This window comes from Oncorhynchus nerka, linkage group LG2, assembly GCF_034236695.1.
Source record: "Oncorhynchus nerka isolate Pitt River linkage group LG2, Oner_Uvic_2.0, whole genome shotgun sequence".
Classification (NCBI taxonomy): Eukaryota; Metazoa; Chordata; class Actinopteri; order Salmoniformes; family Salmonidae; genus Oncorhynchus; species Oncorhynchus nerka.
The window spans coordinates 44,153,387-44,175,665 of record NC_088397.1 but is presented as its reverse complement, the minus strand read 5'-3'; the positions used below and the strand labels follow the sequence as shown (position 1 = coordinate 44,175,665).

Sequence of the window (22,279 nt, the reverse complement as noted above, 5' to 3'; positions counted from 1 at the left end):
AGAGGCCCTCTCTTGACATTTTGTTACTTGGAAGGAATCAGAAAACAGTGTTTTTATGTGAGGTTTTTAGTCTCTTCCTCGCCTCCTCTCTGTTTAGATATATGTCTTCAACCTAGGGTAAATATTTCACATCATGTAAATAATCTCACTTTATGAAATAATCATAGAAAAATACCACAATCTGATGAAATAGTGAGGAAATTATTGCTTTACATAGTGTATGCTTGTGTTTGTGCATACATGTCCAATTGTTCTTGGGTCACTATAACTATATCTATTTTGCCAATTGAATTGATCCCCTCTACCACACGGAACCCCACTAATCTACCGATGGAAACGCACGAGGTGGCTAAAAACAGACCTCCATCCTATGCTAGCTTGCTACCGATGGCCCGGCTAGCTGTCTGAATTGCCGTAACCCCAACCAACCTCACTACTCACTGGACCCTTATGTTCACTCGACTAAGCATGTCTCTCCTTAATGTCAATATGCCTTGTCCATTGCTGTTCTGGTTAGTGTTTATTGGCTTATTTCACTGTAGAGCCCTGCTCACTATACCTTATCCAACCTTTCAGTTCCACCACCCACACATGCGATGACATCACCTGGTTTCAATGATGTTTCTAGAGACAATATCTCTCTCACCATCACTCAATACCTAGGTTTACCTCCACTGTATTCACATCCTACCATACCTTTGTCTGTACATTATACCTTGAAGCTATTTTAATCGCCCCCAGAAAACACCTTTTACTCTCGGTTCCAGACTTTCTAGATGACCAATTCTCATAGCTTTTATCCGTACTCTTATCCCACTCCTCCTCTGTTCCTCTGGTGATGTAGAGGTGAATCCCCTCCTATTCCCCAGGCGCTCTCTTTTAATGACTTCTGTAACCGTAATAGCCTTGGTTTCATGCATGTTAACATTAGAAGCCTCCTCCCTAAGTTTGTTTTATGCACTGCTTTAGCACACTCTGCCAACCCGGATGTTCTAGCCGTGTCTGAATCCTGGTTTAGGAAGATTACCAACAATTCTGAAATTTTCATCCCTAACTACAACATTTTCAGACAAGATAGAATGGCCAAAGGGGGCAGTGTTGCAATCTACTGCAAAGATGGACATACCTCTGCAGGCTTACTATCCAGGTCTGTACCCAAACAATTTGAACTTCTACTTTTAAAAATCAACCTCTCTAATAACAAGTCTCTCACCGTTTCCGCCCGCTATAGACCGCCTTCCGCCCCCAGCTGTGCTCTGGACACCATATGTAAACTGATTGCCCCCCATCTATCTTCAGAGCTTGTGCTACTAGGCAACCTAAACTGGAACATGCTTAACACCCCAGCCACCCTACAATCTAAGCTTGATGCCCTCAATCTCACACAAATTATCAATGAACCTACCAGGTACCACCCCAAAGCTGTAAACACAGGCACCCTTATTTTTTTATTTATTTCACCTTTATTTAACCAGGTAGGCAAGTTGAGAACAAGTTCTCATTTACAATTGCGACCTGGCCAAGATAAAGCAAAGCAGTTCGACAGATACAACGACACAGAGTTACACAATGGAGTAAAACAAACATACAGTCAATAATACAGTATAAACAAGTCTATATACGATGTGAGCAAATGAGGTGAGAAGGGAGGTAAAGGCAAAAAAAAGGCCATGGTGGCAAAGGAAATACAATATAGCAAGTAAAACACTGGAATGGTAGATTTGCAATGGAAGAATGTGCAAAGTAGAAATAAAAATAATGGGGTGCAAAGGAGCAAAATAAATAAATAAATTAAATACAGTAGGGAAAAAGGTAGTTGTTTTGGCTAAATTATAGGTGGGCTATGTACAGGTGCAGTAATCTGTGAGCTGCTTTGACAGTTGATGCTTAAAGCTAGTGAGGGAGATAAGTGTTTCCAGTTCCAGAGATTTTTGTAGTTTGTTCCAGTCATTGGCGGCAGAGAACTGGAAGGAGAGGCGGCCAAAGAAAGAATTGGTTTTGGGGGTGACTAGAGAGATATACCTGCTGGAGCGTGTGCTACAGGTGGGAGATGCTATGGTGACCAGTGAGCTGAGATAAGGGGGGACTTTACCTAGCAGGGTCTTGTAGATGATATGGAGCCAGTGGGTTTAGCGACGAGTATGAAGCGAGGGCCAGCCAACGAGAGCGTACAGGTTGCAATGGTGGGTAGTATATGGGGCTTTGGTGACAAAACGGATTGCACTGTGATAGACTGCATCCAATTTGTTGAGTAGGGTATTGGAGGCTATTTTGTAAATGACATCGCCAAAGTTGAGGATTCCTTCCGGTTCGTTTTACTTACTTGTTTTACTTATATTTTTATTTACTTCCTTATCTCACCTCACTTGCTCACATTGTATATAAACTTATTTTTCTACTGTATTATTGACTGTATGCTTGTTTTACTCCATGTGTTGTTGTATGTGTCGAACTGCTTTGCTTTATCTTGGCCAGGTCGCAATTGTAAATGAGAACTTCTCAACTTGCCTACCTGGTTAAATAAAGGCGAAATAAAATAAATAAAAATGTCTGGATGTCCTATTTGCGTGTGTGTACATACAGTACATACGAGCCTGTGGATGTGGGTGTGTGCACCAAGAAAGTGACTGACCTGCAAAGTTAAGCATCCGGATGTGTTTGAGCAGCAGAGTGCCGTTGATGGGATCCATCCTAGAGCAAAGGCCCACCTTCCCTGGACAGAGCTCCCTGTGCATGTTGTGCAGCGCGTGGGCCATGGAATAGACTGCATCGATCACAAACTGCACCTTCCCCTCTTGTTCGTAGTTGGAGTCCTTCCCTATCCGCTCCTGATCTGTAGAGCAGAGAGAGAGAACCAAGTTAGGTATCTGAGAAATGCAATACGTTATAGCATTGGTTACCAACCCCAGTATCATCTTTTGCTTCATAGAAAAGTGGATCCGAATCATATGAAGAGTATTACATGTGATAGTTCACATTATGTTCAAAAAAATAAAATGAGAAATAATACAGCAATGCAGTATCAGGTAGACAGACCTACATGTCTTTGAATATTATGTCAAATTACATTGTATGTGTGTATCGAATTTCTATTGTGTTGATCCTAACAGTGGGTGATTATTACACGCAGGTAGCGATTAGCCTCCATGCTGTGATGATTTTTGGAGTTACAAATCAAGAAAGGAAATAACATCCTTTTGCTGGTACTCAATTTCTCCATTGATAGCCTTGTCAAGCAAGTGTTAATTCAAGGCCACACTAGTGTGACTGCTACGAGGCAATCATTGCACCCATATTGAATTTGATCTTTAAAATGTGTATTTGCAATGCTCATCAATCTGGCACTAAATAATTTCAGATTCTTACTCCATCAGCTGCGGTGCCATATCAAACATAAGAGTCCACTTTAAAAACTTCTTCAGGATCGGTGTCCTATCGGTTGAGATAACGTAGGCTAATGTGATTAGCATGAGGTTGTAATAAACAAAAAAAAATACCAGGACATAGACATATCTGACATGGGCATAAAGCTTACGTTCTTGTTAATCTAACTGCACTGTCCAATTTACAGTAGCTATAACAGTGGAAGAATACCATGCTATTGTTTGAGTAGAGTACACAATTGAAAATGTATGAATCAACAAATTAGGCACATTTGGGCAGTCTTGATACAACATTTTGAACAGATGTGCAATAGTTCATTGGATCACTCTAAAACTTTGCACCTACAGTGCTGCAATCTAGACGCCAAAGTCTAAATTCTGCCTGGGCTAGATAAATTCATTATGGCCTTTCTCTTGCATTTCAAAGATGATGGTACAAAAAAAACATTTTTTTTGTTGTTATCTTTTACCAGATCTAATGTGTTATATTCTCCTACATTCCTTTCACATTTCCACAAACCTCAAAGTGTTTCCTTTCAAATGGTATTAAGAATATGCATATCCTTGCTTCAGGTTCTGAGCTAAAGGTAGTTAGATTTGTGTATGTCATTTTAGGCAAACATTTAAAAAAAGGGGTGGAACCTTAGTTTGTGGGGGAAAAGTCTTACAATTATCTACTTTTTATTTTACCAGGCAAGTCGGTTAAAAACTTCTTAAGGCTAGGGGGGAGTATTCTGAAGTTTGGACGACTGAGGTGCCCAAAGTAAACTGCCTGGTACTCAGGCCCAGAAGCTAGGATATGCATATGCATATGTCTGTGAGTATAACAGAACTGATTTGGGAGGCGAACTGATTTGCAGTTCCTAATGGCTTCCGCTAGATGTCAACAGTCTTTAGAAATTGTTCAATGTTTTTTAATTTTTTTTTTATTAAGAAGTAGTCGTATTCTTTCTAAGTGTCACTCAGGTGGACTCTAGTCTTTTGGTGCACGTGAATGAGAGCGCGCTCCTCGTTGTTTTTCTCCGGTATTGGAAACAGTTTATTCCATCTTAAATTTGATAGATTATTTACATTTTAGGGTACCTGAGGTTGGATTAGAAACATTGTTTGAAATGTTTGGACCAAGTTTAGAGGTAACTTATTAGATCCTTTGTAGGCATGTTGGGTGAGTTGGAATCAAACGCGCCAAATAAACATACATTTTTGGGATATGAAGAAGGACGTTATCGAACAGAACGACCATTCATTGTGTAACAGAGACCTTTGGGATTGCAAAAAGATGAAGATCTTCAAAGGTAAGCAATTTATTTTATCGCTATTTCTGACTTTCGTGATGCTTCTGTTAGGTTGGAAAATGTTTTACATGCTTTTGTATGCGGGGCGCTGTCCTCAGATAATCGCATGGTATACTTTCGCCGTAAAGCCTTTTTGAAATCTGACAAAGAGGCTGGATTAACAAGAGGTTTATCTTTTAAATGATGTAAGACACTTGTATCGTCATGAATGTTTAATATTACGAATGTAGTATTTTTGAATTTCGCGCTCTGCAATTTACCGGATGTTGTCAAATCGATCCCGTTAACGGGATTCTAGCAGTAGGGGATCCCTAAGAGGTTTTTATGAACATATTCTAAGGGACTGATATGCATTGCATTAGACCGCTGAGCCACTCGGGACCCCGATACTTAAGACTGTCATTGGTTTTGTGAGCTGTATGACCTATGGTTACTCCGATATGAAGAGAGCTGATGAGAAGAATAGAAAGAAGGTAATGTTTGGAAGTTACTCTATGCCTATTTCTCAAATGGCACCCTATTCCCTATATAGTGCATTAAGTTTTACCAGAGCCCTGGTTAAATGTAAAGCACTACATAGGGATTAGGGTGCTATTTGGGACACAACCCATGTCTATTTAATCACCACCAACTGGACACTGTATACTCTCACAATGCCAGGTCCACAGTCACAATACCAGTTCCTTGTCAATCTGAAATGTTACGAACTCAGTGTAAAGTAAGTCAGCAAAGTACAGTACGCAGCTAAGCCAGTTCTGTTTGACCCACTTAAAAAGAGTAAGACCTTTTAATGGAAGTCGTGGCAGAGGGCCAGAAGGCATCGAGCAAAATGCATTACTCTCCATTAGTTTAGCGTCTAGGCCTTCATGCACTGACTGCCTCTCACAATTAGCTAGAAGATAAATGTTTAGTTAGACCACTGCAGAGGAGCCAAACGATTCCAATATGAGGAGTGTAAGGTCTTCTTCTCAGAGAAATCACATTAGTAAACTGAAACCATTTTTACTAAAACGTTCTGTTTGTCGATGTCCAGTGACGTTGATGTCCAGTGATATGTTGGTTGATATATATGTTATATATGAATCATAAATAAGTTGTCAAATATACAACATATAAGTCTTATTTCTCATAAGCGAAGTATAAGTAATATGCTGTTTAAGAAACAAGTAATGCTTTGCATAAGCGGCATATAATGTACGTAAATGCTGCATAAGGAACATTTGTTCTACAGTGCCTTGCAAAAGTATTCACCCCCATTGGCGTTTTTCCTATTTTGTTGCATTACAACATGTAATTGAAATATATTTTTATTTGGATATCATGTAATGGACATACACAAAATAGTCCAAATTGGTGAAGTCATATATATTATATATATTTTTTTTAAACAGAAAAGTGGTGCGTGCATATGTTTTCACCCCCTTTGCTATGAAGCCCCTAAATAAGATCTGGTTCAACCAATTACCTTCAGAAGTCGCATAATTAGTTAAATAAAGTCCACCTGTGTGCAATCTAAGTGTCACATGATCTCAGTATATATATACACCAGTTTTGAAAGGCCCCATAGTCTGCAACACCACTAAGCAAGGGGCACCCCCAAGCAAGCAGCACAATGAAGACCAAGGAGCTCTCCAAACAGAATAGCGACAAAGTTGTGGAGAAGTACATATCAAGGTTGGGTTATAAAAAAAGATCAGAAACTTTGAACATCCCACGGAGAACCATTAAATCCAATATTTTTAAAAATGGAAAGAATATGGCACCACAACAAACCTGCCAAGAGAGGGCCGCACACCCAAAGATAAGCCTGAAGGAGTTGCAAAGCTCCGCAGCAGAGATTAGAGTATCTGTCCATAGGACCACTTTAAGCTGTACACTCCACAGAGCTGGGCTTTATAGAAGAGTGGCCAGACAAATATGTTGTTTAAAGAAAAAAATAAGCAAACACGTTTGGTGTTCGCCAAAAGGCATGTGGGTCGACTCCCCAAACATATGGAAGAAGGTACTCTGGTCAGATTAGACTAAAATTGAGCTTTTTGGCCATCAAGGAAAATGCTATGTCTGGCACAAACCCAACACCCCAAGAACACCATCCCAACAGTGAAGCATGGTGGGGGAAGCATCATCCTGCTGGGATCTTTTTCATTGGCAGGGATGGTCAGAATTGAAGGAATGACGGATGGCGCTAAATACAGGGAAATTCTTGAGGGAAACCTGTTTCAGTCTTCCAGAGATTTGAGACTGGGACGGAGGTTCACCTTCCAGCAGGACAATGACCCTAAGCATACTGCTAAAGCAACCATCGACTGGATTAAGGGGAAACATTTAAATGTCTTAGAATGGCCTATTCAATGCCCAGACCTCAATCAAATTGAGAATCTGTAGTATGACATAAAGATTGCTGTCCACCAGCGGAACCCATCAAACTTGAAGGAGCTGGAGCAGTTTTGCCTTGAAGAATGGGCAAAAACCCCAGTGGATAGATGTGCCAAGATTATAGAGACACACCCCAAGAGACTTGCAGCTGTAGATGCTGAAAAAGGTGGCTCTACAAAGTTTTGACTTTGGGGGGGTGAATAGTTACAGTGAGGGGGAAAAAAGTATTTGATCCCATGCTGATTTTGTATGTTTGCCCACTGACAAAGAAATGATCAATCTATAATTTTAATTGTAGATTTATTTGAACAGTGAGATAGAATAACAACAAAAAAATCCAGAAAAACGAATGTCAAAAATGTTATAAATTGTTTTGCATTCAAACTAGACACTCTAATGTACTTGTCCTCTTGCTCAGTTGTGCTCAGGTGCTTCCCACTACTCTTTCTATTCTGGTTAGAGCCAGTTTGCGCTGTTCAGTGAAGGGAGTAGTACACAGCGTTGTACGAGATCTTCAGTTTCTTGGCAATTTCTCACATGGAATAGCCTTCATTGCTCAGAACAAGAATAGACGCGTTTCATAAGTTATTTGTTTCTCACCATTTTGAGCCTGTAATCGAACCCACAAATGCTGAAACTCCAGATGCTTAACTAGTCTAAAGAAGGCCAGTTGTATTGCTTATTTAATCAGAACAACAGTTTTCAGCTGTGCTAACATAATTGCAAAAGTTTTTTTAATGATCAATTACCCTTTTAAAAAGCTAAACTTGTATTAGCTGACACAACGTGCCATTGGAACACAGGAGTGATGGCTGCTGATAATGGGCCTCTGTACACCTATGTAGATATTCCATCTTAAAAGACTGCTGTTTCCAGCTACAATAGTCATTTACGACATTAACAATGTCTACACTGTATTTCTGATCAATTTTATGTTATTTTAATAGACAGAAAATGTGCTTTTCTTTCAAAAACAAGGACATTTCTAAGTGACCCCAAACTTTGAATGGTAGTGTATCTCTGCTACAGCCTAAACTAAAGGCAATTTAACATCTCTGATTAGTCCATGCAACTTTGAAATGCATGAATTAAAAAGACAGGTTACGACTGTGGTAATTGAGCGCCACAGGCACCCATATTGGACAGACAAAATTTGTTGCGGTTTGGCTGACACGGTTGGGCTGTAGGGCAGCCCGGGAGCGAGAGAGGGAGTGATATATCTCTCTGAGGCTGAGGCATGGCGGCCCACACACACAAACTTGGTATTGCCTCTCTTTCCCAGCAAAGCCTCTCTCATCTCATTGGGAGTCAGAGCACGCCCACGCACACCCGAGGCTGGCTCTCTGGCTTCAGAGAAATCCATTCAGATTAGGAGTAGCAGCACAGCGAGGGTGTCTCCCTTTACCAGGGTGCCACAGAAGGGAGTTTGTAACAGATTGGGTTGGCTCTAACCCTGTTAAACTCTGCATGTTTGGGTTTGGCCACAGACCATGTTTCCCTTCATCGTTCAGAGAACTTGGGCTTCATCCATAGCCTGTCTTCATCAATTCCTTCATATGAGAACATCTCCTTATGTGTGCCTTAGGGAATATGTAGCACATTTCGGTTGACGCCCCATCATGGAACATTCCCAATTTATAATGTCCTGACTTTTCCAACTCAAAATCGCCAAGCTGAAAAAAATGGATGAAACAGGATGATCAAAACATTTTTCAAACTGTTCACTAGACACACATGAGATTATTCTTGCTCTCCTATGATATCATCAGTTTGGTACATTAAATCCATAACTCTTTTCATTATGGTAATAGACATGATCATGGAGAAAAGATTCAGCCATTGTGTCTGTGTTGCTCTGCTGCATGCTGTTCTCCCCTGTATAAATTAGCTGGAATCACCAAACCCCAGGAGAAGGAGCTGGGCCCCCATTCTACCTTCCTGCTCATCTCCACCTTAATCAATATCAGCTGTGTGTCTCAGTCATTCACAGATACAAGACTAGTCTCGCTCTGTCTCCAACTCACTCGCACACTCGCTCTCTCTTTGATCACTGTGAACACACAGAGCCCTCTCAGGACATTGATTATTCCTCACCCATACCTCATGTGGTCTGCTTGAAGGGAGGTACAAAGCCTTCACCAGCACCACTAGGGGACTCTGGAGAATTGCATGTGGCCCTGAAACGTGCTTCCTGAGTGGCATCCTTCCCTTAGACAAAAGGGAGAGTGGATTGCAAAGCCAAAATAACTTTCTGCTACGTCAACAAACTTCCACACAGCCTTAGAAAAACAACACTGCACCATATTTTCAGCAAACAGAGCTGTGACCTTGTATTCAACTCACACTGTCACTCAAATAAATACTCCACAGCCTCTTCACATGTCAAAGCCCTTCATCAGAGCTTCATCTTTGTCTGAACAGCATTCTCCTTTGCACATTTTGCAATTTTAGCATCCCACTCCCCAAGCAATAGGTACAAAGATCATTCTATCGTTTACATTTTAGTCATTTAACAGACGCTTTTAACTAGGTGAGACAACCACATATCACAGTCGTAGTAAGTAAATGTTTTCCCCAATAAAGAAGTTATCAGAAAAGTTAATGGTAGTAGGTAAACACAAGTGCAATTTATTTATTACATTTTTTGTGTGTGTGGGGGGCGTGTAAGGTTTCAGAAGTTTTCGGGAAGATGGGCAGGGGGAATCTGGGTCCATCACTGGGGTGCCAGGACAGAGAAGAGCTTTGACTAGGCTGAGCAGGAACCGACCTTCAGTAGGGGTGGGACGGCCAAGTGTCCGGATGCGACAGAATGGAGTGCTTGGGTTGGGGTATATGGCTCTAGCATATATAAATATATTTACCTCATTTAACTAGGCAAGTCAGTTAAGAAAAACGTCTTATTTACGATGACGGCCAAGGAACAGTGGGTTAACTGCCTTGTTCAGGGGCAGAACGACCTTGTCAGCTTGGGGATTCAACCTAGCATCCTTTCAGTTACTGGCCCAACGCTCTAACCACTAGGCTACCTGTCGCCAAAAGCATAGCCTAAACGTAAGGAGGGGCAGTTCCCCTTGCTGGCTCGTAGGCAAGCACCATGTGTGCACCATGTGTGCGGAGGATCAGGATGACATGGGAGAACTTGGGAAGGTTGAACACCAGGTGGGATGCAGTATTCTGGATAAGTTGCAGAGGTTTGACAGCACAAGCGGGGAACCCAGCCAACAGAGAGTTGAAGTACCGTAGTCCAGATGGGAGATGACAAATGCCTGGATTAGGGCCTGCACCGATTCCTGTGTGAGGAGAGGTTGTACTCTACGGATGTTGTAGAGCATGAACTTGCAGGAGCGAGTCACTGCTTTGATGTTTGCAGAGAATGACAGGATGTTGTTCAGGGTCACGCAAAGTTTATTTGCACTCTGGGAGGAGGACACAGTTGAGTTGTTGACCGGAATGGAGGTCTTGGAGCGGGCAGCCCTTCCCTGAGAGGAAGAGCAGTTAAGTCTTGTCAAAGTCTAGCTTGAGGTGGTGGGCCGACAACCGAGCTGAGATGTCTGCCAGGCACGCAGAGATGTGTGTTGCCACCTGGGTGTGTCAGAAGGGGAAAATTGAAAAAGTAGCTCAATGTAATCCGCATAGCAATGATAAGAGAGACCATGTGAGGATATGAAGGAGCAGAGTGACTTGGTGTAGAGAAGTAAGAGGAGACGGCCTAGAACCGAGCCCTTGGGGCAGTGGCGACCCGTCATTCAGGGCAGGTGGGACTCTTGAGACCGACATTTCTAGCAAAAAAAATATATATATATAATAATAATGATATATATAAACTAACAAATGTGGGCTTGCCTGTTTTGAATGTTATTTTTTTTGCATTAATACGTGTCACATATTAATTTGCAAACAATGTAAAAATATATATACAGGTGAAGTCGGAAGTTCACATACACTTGGGTCGGAGTCGTTAAAACTCGTTTTTTAACCACTCTTCATCCTACCTCTTGTTAACAAACTACAGTTTTGGCAAGTCAGTTAGGATATCTACTTTGTGCATGACACAAGTAATTTTTCCAACAATTGTTTACGGACAGATTATTTCACTTATAATTCACTGTATCACAATTCCAGTGGGTCAGACGTTTACATACACTAAATTGACTGAGCGTTTAAACAGCTTGGAAAATTCCAGAAAATGATGTCATGGCTTTAGAAGCTTCTGATAGGCTAATTTACATAATTTGAGTGAATTGGAGGTGTACCTGTGGATGTATTTCAAGGCCTACCTTCAAACTCAATGCCTCTTTGCTTGACATCATGGGAAAATGAAAATAAATCAGCCAAGACTTTAGAAAAAAAGTGTAGACGTCCACAAGTCTGGTTCAACCTTGGGAGCAATTTCCAAATGCCTGAAGGTACCACGTTCATCTGTACAAACAATAGTACGCAAGTGTAAATAACATAGGACCACGCAGAGATGAACGTACTTTGGTGCAAAAAATGCAAATCAATCCCAGAACAACAGCAAAGGACCTTGTGAAGATGCTGGAGGAAACAGGTACCAAGGTATCTATATCCAGAGTAAAACGAGATCCTATATCAACATAATCAGCAAGGAAGAAGCCACTGCTCCAAAACCACCATAAAAAGCCAGACTAAGGTTTGCAACTGCACATAGGGACAAATTTCGTACTTTTTGGAGAAATGTCCTCTGGTCTGATGAAACAAAAATACAAAAAAATCATTATGGATAACAAAAATGGTTTATCCATAATGATCATTGTTATGTTTGAAGGGAAAAGAGGGAGGCTTGCAAGCCGAAGAACACCATCCCAACCGTGAGCATGGGGGTTGCAGCATCATGTTGTGGGGATGCTTTGCTGCAGGAGGGACTGGTGCACTTCACAAAATAGATGGCAGCATGAGGGAGGAAAATTGTGTGGACATATTGAAGCAACATCTCAAGACATCAGTCAAGAAGTTAACGCTTGGTTGCAAAAGGGTCTTCCAAATGGACAATGACCCCAAACCTACTTTCAAAGTTGTGGCAAAATGGCTTAAGCACAACAAAGTAAAAGAATTGGAGTGGCCATCAAAAAGCCCTGACCTCAATCCTATAGAACATTTGTGGGCAGAACTGAAAAAGCGTGTGCGAGCAAGGAGGCCAACAAACCTGACTCAGTTACAGTAGCTCTGTCAAGAGGAATGGGCCAAAATTCACCCAACCTTTTGTGGGAAGCTTGTGAAAGGCTACCTGAAAGGCAATGCTACCAAATACTAATTGAGTGAATGTAAACTTCTGACCCAACTGTATATCATTCAGTTAATAAATCTGCATACACACATGTTCTCTTTCTGTTGTCTTGAGTAGGGCAGCTCCAAAATGCAGGTGTTTCATCCTAGCTCAATGCTTTCTTCAATGGTGGGGCGAGCCAGCAGAAAATAGGAGCATTGCGCTGTGATTGGCTCAGTGTTCTGTCACTCATGGGGACTGTACGTCATTGCCAAGTTTAAGTCCTTAGTAAGGTTAGACATCCAAAATTGTATCCCTTTGGTCCTGCCATAAATGTCATTGTCCACAGATAAAATGACGTCAAATAACGTTATACAGTGGGGCAAAAAAGTATTTAGTCAGCCACCAATTGTGCAAGTTCTCCCACTTAAAAAGTTGAGAGAGGCCTGTAATTTTCATCATAGGTACACTTCAACTATGACAGACAAAATGAGAAAAGAAAATCCAGAAAATCACATTGTAGGATTTTTAATTAATTTATTTGCAAATTATGGTGGAAAATAAGTATTTGGTCACCTACAAACAAGCAAGATTTCTGGCTCTCAGAAACTCTTCTTTAAGAGTCTCCTCTGTCCTCCACTCGTTACCTGTATTAATGGCACCTGTTTGAACTTGTTATCAGTATAAAAGACACCTGTCCACAACCTCAAACAGTCACACTCCAAACTCCACTATGGCCAAGACCAAAGAGCTGTCAAAGGACACCAGAAACAAAATTGTAGACCTGCACCAGGCCGGGAAGACTGAATCTGCAATAGGTAAGCAGCTTGGTTTGAAGAAATCAACTGTGGGAGCAATTATTAGGAAATGGAAGACATACAAGACCACTGATAATCTCCCTCGATCTGGGGCTCCACGCAAGATCTCACCCCGTGGGGTCAAAATGATCACAAAAAAAATCCCAGAACCACACGGGGGGACCTAGTGAATGACCTGCAGAGAGCTGGGACCAAAGTAACAAAGCCTATCATCAGTAACACACACTACGACTCAAATCCTGCAGTGCCAGACGTGTCCCCCTGCTTAAGCCAGTACATGTCCAGGCCCGTCTGAAGTTTGCTAGAAAGCATTTGGATGATCCAGAAGAAGATTGGGAGAATGTCATATGGTCAGATTAAACAAAAATATAACTTTTTGGTAAAAACTCAACTCGTCGTGTTTGGAGGACAAAGAATGCTGAGTTGCGTCCAAAGAACACCATACCTACTGTGAAGCATGGGGGTGGAAACATCATGCTTTGGGGCTGTTTTTTTGCAAAGGGACCAGGACGACTGATCCGTGTAAAGGAAAGAATGAATGGGGCCATGTATTGTGAGATTTTGAGTGAAAACCTCCTTCCATCAGCAAGGGCATTGAAGATGAAACGTGGCTGGGTCTTTCAGCGTGACAATGATCCCAAAACACATCACTGCTCTAGAGGAGATCTGCATGGAGGAATGGGCCAAAATACCAGCAACAGTGTGTGAAAACCTTGTGAAGACTTACAGAAAACTTTTGACCTCTGTCACTGCCAACAAAGGGTATATAACAAAGTATTGAGATAAACTTTTGTTTTTGACCAAATACTTATTTTCCACCATAATTTGCAAATATATTCATTAAAAATCCTACAATGTGATGTTCTGGATTTTTTTTCTCATTTGGAAGTGTACCTGTGATGAAAGTTTACAGGCCTCTCTCATCTTTTTAAGTGGGAGAACTTGCACAACTGGTGGCTGACTAAATACTTTTTTTTGCCCCGCTGTATGTACAGTAGCTTTGATTGGACTGATCAACATCTTGCTTTCAAATTCGTAGCTAGCATCATCATGAATCAATTCGACAATCTACTGGCAAATCCTTTTTAATCCTTGTCATATGAAGAGAAATAATGAAGATAAATTATAGATAAAACGGTATCGGTGCTCATCGGCCATAAAGATAACACAGCAAGTTGGAAATCGCAAATTCAACGATGAGTCGTTTGGAAGGAATCAGAAGCTAACTGAAAGCATTGCAAAACAACCACTAACGTTAGCCTGCTGTTCAATGGAGTGGCTGTGTGTTTTTTTCTGAGTTCCCACCATAAATCCAGAGAAGGCCCACAGAGGACCACCACGCCACCTTCACAAGGTGAGTCCAAAAATGTCTTGTATGCTGCTGCATAAATGATGTAATATGCAAGGGAGGTATGTATACTGTAGCTAAGAAAGTAATACTAAGTGTATGTTGTGTAGTAAGATGTTAGTAGCTCATGTGCCTCACCCTAATAATTAGGTCTATTTTCACCAACGTGGTATTGTCAATACTTTATTCGAGGCCGGTGTGTGCTTGTTTGCCAACTTTGTTTGTACAGCTTTGACAGTGCTACTGATATTGGGTCATTCTCATGAAACCATTAAAATACCATGGCAGTAATGATTTTAAATATAAAACATGTAATTTAGTAATATATCATAATAATGATAAGTGTTCTCTACCTTGCACAAAGAGTCATTTCAACATAGGAATTCATTATTTTTGTGCTGCTGAAATTCTCATTACCGCAACACGTCCAGCTCTGTTTTTATACTAGATGTTTTCAAATGACAGAAAAAATATGAACTGAATATTCATGTAATATAATAAGGAAAAAATATTGGAAAAATGAAGTGTCCATGACTGATGTTCTCATCCTCCGCAACATTTTTGAAGGACTGTTTACACTCACACAGAGAATTCTAAATAAAGTTTGATTTTGAATGAAGCCACACATCTGCCAGTACCTTCAAGATGGCTACCAGGTGAGCAGATCTATTTATATTTCTCCAGTTAAAAGTTAAACATTCTCTTGTCAGACTGCATGAACAACGGTATTGATTATCATTACCGATACACATATAGAAAAACATTAGATTTAAAAAATGTATATGAAAATATACTTCATTAATGTCTAATTATGTACATTGAGTAAAAATTTGCTTAGTCATCATGTCTTCTCCATTGTTAGCGAAACATGCTCATCCTTCGCAACACCATTCTCACTTACCGCTGCAATTTAAGGCCAGTTGCGGTAGAGAGAACTTCTGTTTCGATAATGAGAATTTAATCATACAAACTACATTTTTTAAATATAATGAACTATTAATTAACATATCATTTACTAACTGTTGATATTTTGCTTTATGTCCTGTTTAATTACAGACAGTCAGCAACTGACAAATAGAAAGCTTTAGCGAAGGCTGACAAAATTTGGAGAAAAGGTTTACACCAACCCAGAACTGCTGGAAGAGTACAGAAGGAAGGACGGAGAGAGGTTAGGGGTTGGAGAGGTTACAGCAAGCGTAATTAGCATATATATAGTCTATAGGAAGCCTATGCCCTCACACAGTTTCTATAGGAAGTTAATACCTTACAGTGTTAGGAAGTCTACACATTTACGCTAACACATCCACCACACACACTCAGTAAGCCATTTAGTTTATACTATAGGATATCCACACACAGTCTAAGTGTAAGCCATTCAGTCCCTACTATAGGATGTAGACAGATTGACGGACTGGCGGACTGACGGACTGACGGACGGACGGACGGACGGAAGGACGGACGGACGCACGCATATGCCCTCACACAGTTTCTATAGGAAGTCAATACCCTACAGTGTTAGGAAGTTTACACATGCACGCTAACACATCCACCACACACACTCAGTAAGCCATTTAGTTTATACTATAGGATGTGTAAGCCATTCAGTCCCTACTATAGGATGTGTAGACAGACAGACACACACAAACACACAGTATGTAAGCCTTTCAGTCCCTTCTATAGGATACACACACAAATGGTCAGTAAGCCATTCAGTCTCTGCTAAAGGATGACGTGTCCATAACAGTACGATTTTTCCCATGTTTTGAGACATGCTCATTTCATGTCATGCTTCCTTTCCATTTCCAGATATCATAAACGAAGGCAAAATTATAAAATCAAGATCTGACAAAGAAGCAACATGAAAGAAGAAAAAACAGTGGCGGGAAAACTCAAAAAGTTATTACGAATGAAAGAAACAGCTAAAAGCTGTTTTGGACATGACACCATCAGGCGAGGAAGATGATACACTTCAACATGTTCAAGAAGCAAAAGAAAGAAGTCCTTAAAATCTTCAAGAAGACACAGCCTCCCCAGGAGAACAGACTTTCTCACCTCAGCGGGTAAATGTCCCTGCCATCAACTCAACTCCAAAAAAGAAGAGAGACATCTCTACAGACACCAGGGCCAATGAAGACATCTACCCTTAAGGAATCACCCAAAAAGAGGAACAGAAGAAAGAAAACACCATCAAAAATGGAGGTCAAAGTTACGCTACACAGAAGAGAAGCTGCTGGAGAGGACCAAAGAGATGGTCAACCTAAAGAAAAGACTGAAAAGACCTGAGATGGTGGCAAAGAGGAAGCAGGTAATTGTCAACATGGAAGGCTACAAAGAGAGGTCATCAGAGAATATTACTCAATAACAGCCAGAGAAGACCAATGTGCAAACTTGTTAGCCGCTTCGTTCATCAAGATGAATTCTCCACTGTAAGAAATGGGAAATCCAGAGAAATTCGGAAAAGGGACAGATATTCTGTAAGGGAGCCTTAACAGACACTATGGCAAATCTTCATATAAAATGTATGTCTGAGAATCCAAGGCACAACCTTTCCAAGGCTCAATTCTTTAAATTCAAGTCATTTTGGATTGGCCAGCGAAGAGTCACAGACAGAGAAACATGTGCTTTCAAAACGCATGAAAACTTTGGCTTGAAGACAAAAGAAGCTGCACCAGCTTGGGGTCATAGAAACATCATCCCCAAGGGACACTGTACAGGCCAGTATGTGTAGTGACGATGACATGTGCTGTTCTGTTTTTGTATATATATATATTTTTTAATGTGTTCTCTGTTTTTAGCCTATGTATGTTATGTACTTTTGAAGCACTGCAAAATTATACTGATTAAACTTGAATCCATGATTGTGCCAACATTATCTCATTTATTTTCTACATTAAATGTTATGTTTTAAACCATACCGCAGTCTTAGTACACTTATTATCATTTCTGAAAGCTATGTATCATTACCGCAACAGGCGTTCATTTTATTTCAATTTAATGAAAGGAAAAATAGTAGTTTGCTTTTAAATGCAGGATTTCTACATAATTTTGAAAATATGTCAGGTTTCAATGAAATATCAAAAGTATTAGGTTGTAGAATACGGAAGGTGTTGCGGTAATGAGAGAAATCAGTCAAAATCAAATAAAAAATGTAATTAAAAAAATATATTATTTCAGAGTTTCAAGGAACTGTGCATGACTGTTAATAATACATTTTTAAAATGTGAAAATGTGTTAGCTTTCCTAACGGGCTTGACGATTTCAGACGATTGCAGTTAATGAGATTTTTAAAGGCATGTTTTGTAAAATATGTTTAAAAAAGGTGTTTTTAAATTAATGCTCACAAACACTTCAGACCTTGTTATTAATGCCTAAAAAGGACATTTGTTGATGCAAGTCTTTTTAAAGATGGGTGAGAATCACCCTGTCAGTGGTGACGCTCGGCTTGCACGTGCAAATTCAGCACACACAACATTCCCTAGTATAATTGTGTTTTTTGACGTGTCAAATTAAAAGCTTATTGAACTTGTCAAGTAGTGTTATATGACGTGTATCTTTTTTTGACATGCAAAGACTCAAACGGCGTTCAATAAGCCTCGCCCTAATAATTAATCTAATTTCACCTCTTCATTTCGCCTACTATTATAACTTCATGGTGCACATGTAGCCTATAGCCTGTTTTAGAGAAACGTAATCATCGAATATTGTAAGAACTTTCATTGTCTGTTTATATGCCCTCTTTATTTATCCTACAGTTCTGACTGGCCCATGTTCTGAATTCTGTCGCTGTACATTTCAAAAGTGCTGAACAAATAGAAATTGACGATGTCTGTAGTCGCTCGCTCATTAATGTCTTAATCAAAATTACGGATTGAGGCTTATCCGCTTGTCGTCCCCTTATGCCATACTTTGTACATCTCAATTGTCAGTAGAAACCACATTTGGTTAAGCAAGTCATCCATATTAGCTATGTTTTTTTTATAAGGCAGTAAATGAGGCTGAACTAACTGTTTCGCTGCTAGACAGGGCTTCGCTGAAAGCCAGGTGTAGCAGTGGTAAGGTGTTGGGACTGCTGTTGGGACTCCTTTATGTAGGCCCTAACATTTTGTGGGCACCGTTCGTCACCGTTATAGTGCAATTAATGTATTGTTTAGTATTGTGTTGTGTAGTAGCTTTGCTGGCATGCATCCCAATTTTTTTTTGCCCCACTAAGATTTACAAGCAAAAATCACAAATGCCTGGGGGACACCAGTAGTGAGATCACGTGGTGCAGACACAGACCTCCACGCAACCTGGTAGGAGTAATCTGCCAGGTAGGATGCAATCCAGGAGTGTGCAGAGCCTAAGATGCTCAGACCTGAGTGGGTGGAGAGGAGGATCTGAGGGTCTCATTGTGTTGAAGGCAGCGGATATATCTAGGAGGCTGACAGTCAGCTTTGGAAATCATGGGGGCTCCATGACACAGGGAGATCTCGGTTGAATGACCCGTCTTGAAGCCAGACTGGTTAGGGTCAAGAGGATTGTTCTGAGAGAGATCATGAGAGAGTTAGTCAGAGAGAGCGTGCTCAAGTGTTTTGGAATGAAAAGAAGGGATACCGGTCTGACGTTTTTGACGTCTGAGGGGTCGCTTGTTGGTTTCTTGAGGAAGGAAGAGACTGTCCATCTTGAAGTCAGAGGGAATGCAGCCAGTGGTCAGGGATGAGTTGATGAGGGAAGTGAGAGATGGTCTCCAGAGAAAGAGGTCAAAGCCTGGAGTAGTTCTGTGTCAGTGGGACGACTGGACTCAAAAGGCTGAGTGAATGAGGACCGAATGTCATCAACCATCTTTTCAAAGTGGTTGACAAAGTTGTCCTCTAGAGGGAGGAGGGAGGGAGAGGATGTGGAGGATTACGGAGGGAGTAGAAGGTGGCAAAGAGTTTCCCAGCGTTGGAGGCAAAGGCAAGAAGGTGGCTTTAACTGTGGATACAGAAGAATATAGGTTAGAGAGGAGGGAGTGGAATGTTGATAGGTCCTTCAGAAATGTATTCTGAGCTAAATTATGAATGCAACATGTATCATGTTGGTCCCATGTTTCATGAGCTGAAATGAAAGATCCCGGAAATGTTCCGTACCCACATAAAGCTTATTTCTCTCAAATGTTGTGCACAAATTTCTTGACAAAATAACATTTTATCGATGGCAATTTGAATGCACAGAGACGCTGTGATGAGATCGAGGCCAGTTGTTGTGGCATTCATCAGCTTCCATCACCTCATGTTTCAGCATGACAATGCACGACCCCGTGTCGCAAGGATCTGTACACAATTCCTGGTAACCGAAAATTTCCCAGTTCTTCCATGGCCTGCATACTCACCAGACATGTCAACCATTGAGCATGTTTGGGAGGCTTTGGATCGAGGTGTACGACAGCGTGTTCCAGTTCAATATCAATATCCAGCAACTTCGCACAGCATATAAGAGGAGTGGGACAACATTCCACAGGCCACAATCAACTCTATGCGAAGGAGATGTGTTGCACAGTGTGAGGCTATTGGTGGTCACACCAGATACGGACTGGTTTTCTGATCAACGCCCCTACTTTTATTTTTTTCTATCTGTGACTAACATGGTTGGGGAGTAACAGATTACAACAACGAAAAACATTAACTGTAATCCATTATATTACCAGAAAAAAATATTGTAATCAGATTACAGGTACTTTTGAGAAACTAGATGTTACATCGAGGATTACTTTTATATTCAAAGGCGGTCTTTTGTGGGCATTCAGATGTTATGAATGCCCACAAAAATGTAATCCCCTTAAAAGATTTAGATGCACTACTGTTCCACTGGATGTCATAAGGTGAATGCACCAATTTGTAAGTCGCTCTGGATAAGAGCGTCTGCTAAATGACTTAAATGTAAATGTAAATGTTATGAAAAAAAATGTTTTGACACGTCTTAGTTTTCTCAATGACATTCGAATTAGTCAGGAACCAATTCAGGAACCAATTTTTTTTTAATTTCACCTTTATTTAACCAGGTAGGCAAGTTGAGAACAAGTTCTCATTTAGAATTGCGACCTGACCAAGATAAAGCAAAGCAGTTCGACACATACAACAACACAAAGTTACACATGGAGTAAAACAAACATACAGTCAATAATACAGTAGAAAAATGAGGTGAGATAAGAGAGGTAAAGGCAAAAAAAGGCCATGGTGGCGAAGTAAATACAATATAGCAAGTAAAACACTAGAATGGTAGATTTGCAGTGGAAGATTGAGCAAGGTAGAGATAGAAATAATGGGGTGCAAAGGAGCAAAATAAATAAATAAATACAGTAGGGGGAGAGGTAGTTGTTTGGGCTAAATTATAGATGGGCTATGTACAGATGCAGTAATCTGTGAGCTGCTCTGACAGCTGGTTTTTAAAGCTAGTGAGGGAGATTTCAGTGTTTCCAGTTGCAGAGATTTTTGTTGTTCGTTCCAGTCATTGGCAGCAGAGAACTGGAAGGAGAGGCGGCCAACGGAAGATTTGGTTTTGGGGGTGACCAGAGAGATATACCTGCTGGAGCGCTTGCTAAAGGTGGGTGTTGCTATGGTGACCAGCAAGCTGAGATAAGGGGGGACTTTACCTAGCAGGGTCTTGTAGATGACATGGAGCCAGTGGGTTTGGCGACGAGTATGAAGCGAGGGCCAGCCAATGAGAGCGTACAGGTTGCAGTGGTGGGTAGTATATGGTTGCAGTATATGGTTGCAGTGGTGGGTAGTATATGGGGCTTTGGGCACTGTGATAGACTGCATCCAATTTATTGAGTAGGGTATTGGAGGCTATTTTGTAAATGACATCGCCGAAGTCGAGGATCGATAGGATGGTCAGTTTTACAAGGGTATGTTTGGCAGCATGAGTGAAGGATGCTTTGTTGCGAAATAGGAAGCCAATTTTAGATTTGACTTTGGATTGGAGATGTTTGCACTGTGCTAACAAACCTCCAAATGAGCTTCAATGCCTTACAACACTCCTTCCGTGGCCTCCAAGTGCTTTTAAATGCTAGTAAAACTAAGTGCATGGTCCTCAACCGATTGCTGCCAGCACCCTCCCGCCCGACTAGCATCACTACTCTGGACGGTTCTGACTTAGAATATGTGGATAACTCCAAATACCTAGGTGTCTGGTTAGACTGTAAACTCTCCTTCCAGACTCACATTAAGCATCACCAATCCAAAAATAAATCTAGAATCAGCTTCCTATTTCACAACAAAGCATCCTTTACTCATATGGCCAAACATACCCTCGTAAAACTGACTATCCTTGACTTTGGCGATGCCTCCAACACTCTACTCAGCAAACTGGATGTAGTCTACCACAGTGCCATCCGTTTTGTCACCAAAGCCTCATATACTACCCATCACTGCGACCTGTATGCTCTCATTGGCTGGCCCTCACTGTGCTCCACCAGGTATACTTCACTGGTCATCCCCAAAGCCAACACTTACTTTGGCCGCCTTTCCTTACCGTTCTCTGCTGCCAATGACTGGAACGAATAGCAGAAATCACTGAAGCTGGAATCTTATATCTCCCTCTCTTTAAACATCTGCTGTCAGAGCAGTTTACCGATCACTGTACCTGTACACAGCCAATCTGTAAATAGCACACCCAACTACCTCATCCCCATATTGTTACTTATCCTCTTGCTCTTTTTCACCCCAGTATCTCTACTTGCACATCATCATCTGCACATCTATCACTCCAGTGTTAATGCTAAATTTGAATTATTTTGCCTCTATGGTCTATTTATTGCCTTACCTCCCTACTCTTCTACATTTGCACACACTGTACATAGATTGTTCTATTGTGTT

At 41.0% G+C, this 22,279-nt stretch overlaps 1 protein-coding gene across 1 annotated transcript in view; it reads right to left on the bottom strand.

Annotated features, from left to right (window-relative positions):
* The window catches only part of LOC115135693 (metabotropic glutamate receptor 4-like), a 278,426-nt gene that overhangs the window by 56,309 nt on the left and 199,838 nt on the right, over window positions 1-22,279 (bottom strand). The window contains exon 6 of the mRNA XM_029670652.2: window positions 2,633-2,833. Coding sequence (XP_029526512.2) covers window positions 2,633-2,833 — 201 coding nt within the window. The remainder of the gene's footprint in view (window positions 1-2,632; window positions 2,834-22,279) is intronic.